The sequence below is a fragment of the Nannobrachium achirus genome, assembly GCF_963921795.1.
Source record: "Nannobrachium achirus genome assembly, chromosome: 24".
Classification (NCBI taxonomy): Eukaryota; Metazoa; Chordata; class Actinopteri; order Myctophiformes; family Myctophidae; genus Nannobrachium; species Nannobrachium achirus.
This window is the reverse complement of record NC_137831.1, coordinates 44844477-44851737: the sequence shown is the minus strand read 5'-3', so window position 1 is coordinate 44851737 and position 7261 is coordinate 44844477. Positions and strand designations below refer to the sequence as shown.

At 40.9% G+C, this 7261-nt stretch overlaps 1 protein-coding gene across 1 annotated transcript; it reads left to right on the top strand.

Annotated features, from left to right (window-relative positions):
• Positions 1-394: 394 nt before the first annotated feature.
• LOC308280327 (uncharacterized protein) lies at positions 395-3386 on the top strand (the record flags this gene model as incomplete). Its single annotated transcript, XM_080720589.1, has 5 exons — positions 395-512; positions 857-916; positions 1294-1869; positions 1986-2181; positions 2872-3386. The coding sequence occupies exons 1-5, from the start codon at positions 501-503 to the stop codon at positions 3384-3386; spliced, it is 1359 nt and encodes a 452-aa protein (XP_080576715.1). The 5' UTR covers positions 395-500.
• Positions 3387-7261: the final 3875 nt, after the last annotated feature.

Below are 7261 nucleotides of genomic sequence, written 5' to 3'. Positions count from 1 at the left end.
AATAGGTAGGCCTACATACCTGCCATTTGAAAAATAGCCGATCTACAAGCTCACAATGCGTCGCATTGTGAGCTTGTAGATCGGCTATTTTCAAATGATTTTTCTAAATTTTTTCTCATTGGAAAACCTGTGAAACAGGACATTCTGCATAATGAGTACGTTCTAATATTGGTAAGTAGGCCTACATTTCGATACAAATAGACTACTGTTTTGCTTTTACTCAAGACAACATTCCAAACTTCTACTTGATTGCAGTATTGATATTTTTACTTAAGTAGAGAAATTGAGTACTTTTCCCATGTTCATTAGAAAGGAACGGCTCCCTACTATGCCGTTCAAAAGACTCGATTCGTTCATGAACGTCCCATCTCTACCGCAGTGTGCTGTGCTGCAGTCAACCTGATGCTATAGGCAGCTAAATGTATCATCATAAGTGGAGATAAGCAGCGTACAGTGTTGGAGGAAGACATTATGTGCGTGTCTGCGTGGGGAAAATAGCCATGATTTTCCAGGTACAGTATACATGTTTTAATGAATACCTTTGCGCGCCGCCGCATCCTGCCATTGTTTACGTGGTTAGCTTGTAGCTAGGTAGCATGGCTAACACTCTAGTGACATCGCTTGTTATTCCTTAAAACGTAATAAATAAAACGTGGTACATGTGTACAGTTTTAGGCTATGAACATGATTTTCTGGAACAGCGTTGGACTGCCCAGAAGTGCAAGATCTCATACTCTCATTACTCCGACCTTAGGCATTGTTTGATTGATTGATTGATTGAAGACATAATTAGAAGTTTGCAATAGAAAAAAGTACAGTTTCATGACAGTACAAATCACTGGTTATCTGGTTACAGGTGCTGAAGGCAGCCTCAGATGAGTGTGCAGACCTGTATTTTGGATTATGCCCAAAGGAGGTGAGAATAGATTGAATTATTATAACTTGTTAGTGTAGGCTATGTGTGTTAAAACATTCTTACATAGGACATTGGTCTCCAATTCATAGATAATTTAAATAAATAGGCCTATATATACATTTATTTTTATTTATTTATATGAATATATAAAATAAGTGTGTGTGTGTGTGTGTGTGTGTGTGTGTGTGTGTGTGTGTGTGTGTGTGTGTGTGTATATGTAGGCCTATATGGGTAAAAATAAATGTGTGTCTCTCACACACACACACACACACACACACACACACACACACACACACACACACACAGTAGGCTATATAAAAACAATATAAACACTATAATTATAAATAAATAGCCATATTTTTATTTACATTTTTCAGGTCCGCAAATTTGCATACCAGCTTGCCAACAGATACAACGTGAAGTATCCAGCGTCATGGAACAAGAAAGAAATGTCAGGGAAAGATTGGTTCCGGGGATTCATGCGGAGGAACCAACAGCTGTCCATACACCGTCCAGAGGCGACTAGCCTTTCACGTGCAACAAGCTTCAACAGACACAACGTTGACGCTTTCTTCAGAAACCTGTCTACTGTCCTGGAACGCGCCACCCAGCCCTTTGAAGCAATGGATGTCTGGAATATGGATGAGACTGGTATTACAACTGTCCAGACCCCAGACAGAATTGTCTCCAGGAGGGGGGTGAAACAACTGGGGGCAATGGTGTCAGCTGAGAGGGGCACCCTCATCACGATGGCTTTTGCAGTGAACGCCCAAGGAAATAGCATTCCTCCCATGTTCATCTTTCCCAGAGTGAAATTCAAGCCCTTCCTGATCAACGGTGGCCCTCCTGGCTGTATTGGGACGGCCAACGGATCAGGATGGATGCAAGCTGAAGATTTCGTTGTGTTTCTGAAACACTTTGTAAAACACACACGACCAACACCAGAGAACAAGGTGATTACTATTTCTATGCATTTGTTATTGATGTTGATGTATTGATGCATTACCTTGCTTATTGTAAATCACTCTGGATTAAGAGTGTCAGCTAATCATAAATTGTACATTTTAAGGTGATCCTCCTGTTGGACAACCATGGCTCGCACCTGTCTCTGGAGGGAATTGACTTCTGCAGGGACAATGGGGTAGTTCTCCTGTCCTTCCCACCCCATTGTTCCCATAAACTGCAGCCGCTAGACAGAACGGTATATGGGCCGTTGAAGCACTATGTCAATGCTGCTGCCGATCGATGGATGAAAAACAATCCAGGTAGCCTAATGATAAATTATATAAGTGTGTGTGTACATAGGCCTATGTGTGCGTGTGTCGCATATGTTCAAAAGCAACTGGAAAACCTGATTTTTGTATTTTCTTTTTTTCTTTTCTTTTTTGTTTTACAGGCACAACATTGGGGATCTATGATGTGCCTGGTATTGTGCAGAGTGCTCTGCCATTTGCAGCCACCCCATCAAACATCATGGCTGGGTTCAGAGTGTCCGGGATCCATCCCTTCAACCCCCAAGTTTTTACTGACCAAGAGTATTCCCCGTCGAATGTCACCGACAGGCCTGATCCCTCCGTGATTGTCCCTCAGCCCCTCCTCCTGTCTCTCCTGAGGCTCCATCCTCAACTCCTCTCTCCCCTGAGAGTCTGGTCTCCTCTGGCCCCAGTTCTGCTCATCCCACTCCTGCCATTCCTGAGAATTCCTCTCCTATTCAGGTAGGCACCATTGTTTTTCCATTGATTTACTGTACGTATGTAGGCTACAGTATGTATGTGAGTGTGTCTATAGTGCCTAGTAACATTCATAGTTAAGGTCACTGGTCATCAATTCATAGATCATTTAAATAAATATATTGGCCTAGGCCTGCATATAAATAATATAAATAAGTAATTGGCTAGATAAATTCATAAATACATTAATTCATAAATAATATGAAAATGATCTCTTCTCCTCAGCCCCCTTCTACTTCTCTTTCTCTTTTTACGATGAAGCAGCGGAGGTGTTCAGTCCGGTTTCACTGCGCCCTTTCCCGAAGGCTGGGGCCAGGAAGGCGACAAACAAGGGGAGAAAGAAGCGGTCAACCGCAATATTGACCGACACACCAGAAAAGCTGGCCTTGGAAGCGGAGAGAGATAAGCGTCTGGCACCACGCAGGCTTAGTATGCCTACCAATGTTCCAACTACCTCAAAGGCGACCGCTGCACGCTCTTCTCTCTCCTCTGCCAAGGCCACCACCTCGAAGGCTACCTCTGCCACGACCACCGCCGCTGCCAAGAGGGTGACCACCAAGAGGGCGAAGACTACCAGCTCCTCGGAGGCTGCTGCCTCCTCTGACGAAGAGTGTTGTGTTTGTGGGGAGGACTTCCAGAGTTCAAGGCCTGGAGAAATGTGGGTGAAGTGTAGCTGCGGGGAGTGGGCACATGAAGAGTGCACTGAGGGAGAGGCCATCTTCAGATGTCCCAACTTTTAGCTCCATTTTATCTTTTTTAAAGTAGTGAACATAGCAGATCTACAAGCTCACAACGTGAGCGTGAGCACGTTGTGTGCTTGTAGATCATCTATTTTCACTACTTTGGGGTCTCAAAAAGAAATAAAATATCTCTTTTGGGTCTTAAGCTAAAATGATTGGGAACCACTGGTCAAGATCCAATTTGGATCCATTTAAATAGGCTAGTCAGTGTAGGCCTATATAGTTTATTATACATTTGGGATAAAAAAGGGGTAAATAATAATAATTGGCTTCTCTAATAATAATAATTGGCTACTCTAAAATACTCTTAAGTTTTTGTAGTTCTGTAGTTCATGTTCTGTTATTTACATTTTGAATGAATGTAGCTCCTAGGCCTATTAAGCACTATACTGACCTGAAAGGTCAGTTTAATAAAGGCCTAGCTAAAAAGTGTTCTACCTCTAATTGGCTATTCTAAAATAGCCTACTCATTCTGTAGTTCATGTTCTGAATGAATGAATGTAGCCTATGCCTTTTAAGCACTATATTGACCTGAGAGGTCAATTTCATAAAGGCCTAGCTAAAAAAATGTTCTACCTCACCTTGCGAATGTGATAATCCAATGTGATGTGAAGTTTTCATCTGGGGTCTGTCTTAATGTAGGCCTAATGATGTTCTGTTTTTTATGCACTTGAACAATTGTTTACAATATGCACAAGCTATGTGTTAATTGCACTGAAACTACCTGTTCTATTCTTTCCAATGCACCTTTGATGCAATGTTTCCTCTGCATGAATCCCTGGAACCAATCTTTCCATGACAGTTGCAATAAATTAATGCAAAAGTAAAGGAGTTTCTTTTCTGACATTGACTGTTCTGTTGGTTGATTTGGTGTGTAGTTATTTATTTGAGCCTGCAGGGGTCAGTGCAGATATCCATGGTCATGACAAAAACTCCATATTGCCATATTAACCTGTCATCCAACTATTCTAAATCAGATTGGGATTGTAAACGTCTTTTTTAACACTCAATCAATCAAACTTTAACTTTAAAGGTCTAATCAATGTGTTTTTCCAACAAGGAATGTGGACAAACGCACTGAATGGTAAGTTTGAATAATAATCTCATCTTTGATACATAATTTTATCACATCCTTGGTATGAAAACAAGGTTAAACAGTTGCGTGAACGAAGTATAATTGATTTGACCTTAAAACGAGTAGTTTAATGATGTTTTTTAGCCGTGTTACATTTAAAACACCTGGTGCTACATTTATTACGCTGTGCGCTTTATATGTAACATCGGAACAGCGTCCACTTATGGTTTAATAACTCACAACCGGTTTCATCAATTGAAAAACTTTAAGCGGTTAATGATAGCAGACATGTGTAGGTCCTTGGCTTGCAAGTATTACATATGAAGGTTAAACGGCCACTGAGTAAAATATTCAAACGTGCAAAATGTTACATTTGAAGCGGCTCCCCTAGTTGTAATACATGATAATAGATTATATTGTGTCATAACCACTTTTATAGTGTATTATAATTATCATAGTAATACATTAATACTTTATAGTGTATTATAATCACTGTTATAATCCATTATAGTGTATTATAATTTAGGATAGTTGTAATACAAATTTATATTGTATTATAATGATTATAATCACAGGTTTTCCAATGAGTAAAAATTTAGAAAAATCATTTGAAAATAGCCGATCTACAAGCTCACAATGCGTCGTAGATTTTCAAATGGCAGGTATGTACCTTTATATGTCAGAAATAAATGTATATAGGTTTGAAGTTATTTGTAATTATAATAAACATCTACACAGAGTAACCACTAACTAGATTGGAAAACCTGTGAAACAGGACATTCTGCATAATGAGTAGGCCTAGACTACTGTTTTGCTTTTACTCAAGACAACATTCCAAACTTCTACTTGATTGCAGTATTGATATTTTTACTTAAGTAGAGAAATTGAGTACTTTTCCCATGTTCATTAGAAAGGAACGGCTCCCTACTATGAACCCCTATCGTTCATTTCAAAGCCGTTCAAAAGACTCGATTCGTTCATGAACGTCCCACCTATGAGACAGTCTTTTGAACCCGGCTCACTCCAAAGAGCCATAAATCCCATCTCTAAATCCTCCCTCGCGCTCCCTCACATCACACACAGACACTCTCCTCGCGCTCGACTTAGCCTCTGCTTGCGCACAGATTAGTCTGTACACGCTCGCGAATCGTCTTTTGCGAACCTCAAATCCCCTTCTACACTTGCTCAGATTAGTTTAAACTGTTGCTCTCTAAATTGAAACATATTCCTCGATATGTGGATGCAATATTTGGCAAAAGCGAGCAGGCGACACTGAAAAAATGTGAGCATCTGCACATGATGATTCGAGAGGTTGCAAACTGACATCTGTAGTGTTTTTTTTCCCCAGATTCCATTATACACGTGTGCGCTCTGCCCATTCACGCACACATTTACTTTTACGACCTCAACTGCCTTTCTACGCGCTCGCAAATCCTCATTTTTACATGCTCGCGATATTGCAACATAATCATCGATATGTCCCTTTCAAAATCTGGCAAAACCGTGCAGGGTACGATTTGAGAGCGTGTAGACAGGATTCGTATTTGCAAAGAGAAAAGCGTGCGAGTGTTTGAGTTTTTTTTCCTTTTCACGTTCAGATTCCATCATACAAGTCTGCAAATTCAGAGGTACGACTGCACACATCTTAATATACAACTGCTCAACATCAGAAAGGTGCTTACATAGTATTGAATCAATAATAACTCCATACGGGCTCCCTTATTCACCATGATTGAGGGGGAGGGAGGCTCATACAGAACTTTCCTCCTGTGTGTGTTGGTGCGGCGATAAGGAATATTTCGCTGAAGGTGAGATATGGGCCTCTCCTCCGAGGACGGAGGTAGTTTTCTATTTAAGCTATTTAGGCCTAGAATTATTTAATGATTTAACTATTGAAAAATAGCAGACATACAAGCTCGCTGCCGCGCTGCGAGCTTGTAGATCTGCTATTTTTGAAAAGTGGTGGAAATTGGAGCAACGAAACTTTGAATATATCTTTTTTAAAGTGAACATTTGTAACTCAAACATTTGCTATACTGGGTGGTCCCTGGAACAACTTATTTTGAGATGGGGATCCGTGGCCAAATATCTATAATTTTTCGAGGTCCTTGACATGAAATTGTTTGAGCACCAATGACACAGAAACATAGCCTTTTTCTTTAAAAAAAAAAAAAAGGAAGAAAAGAAAAAAAAATACATTTAGGCCTATGATTCGTGTCAAAAAATATTCAAAGACATGAATGTTGAAGATTTTTCAAAAATAGCAGATCTACAAGCTCGCAGCGTGGCACTCGGTGCCGCGCTGTGAGCTTGTATATCTGCTGTTTTTTAATAGCTGAAGCATGAAATAATGGTTAACATAATAATGTGTAATAATGTGTTAGACCTAAATGGCTTAAAATCTGAATCAAGCTTAACCGACGCAGGGTAGCGCATGACTGTTAGATTACTACACACTCCCTTCACAATGTATGAACTCATCCAGGACTGTAGAAGTGAAGTAAGGTTCACTGCACATCTCTGGATGTCAAACAAGGTTCTGTGTGTGTGTGTGTGTGTGTGCGTGCGTGCGTGCGTGCGTGCGTGCGTGCGTGCGTGCGTGCGTGCGAGTTGGTCTAGCTATACTAACCCACATAGCAGAGGGGTCTGGGCCAAACGTGGCTGCAATCCGGCATGTCTGGCCTACCTCTGGCTTCGGCATGTGGTATGTGAACCGGATGTGGGCCAGGTCTGGCAATGACGGCACTGTTTATGTTATGGCACGCCACATGTGGGCCGATTGTGGTTTGGTTTATTTGGC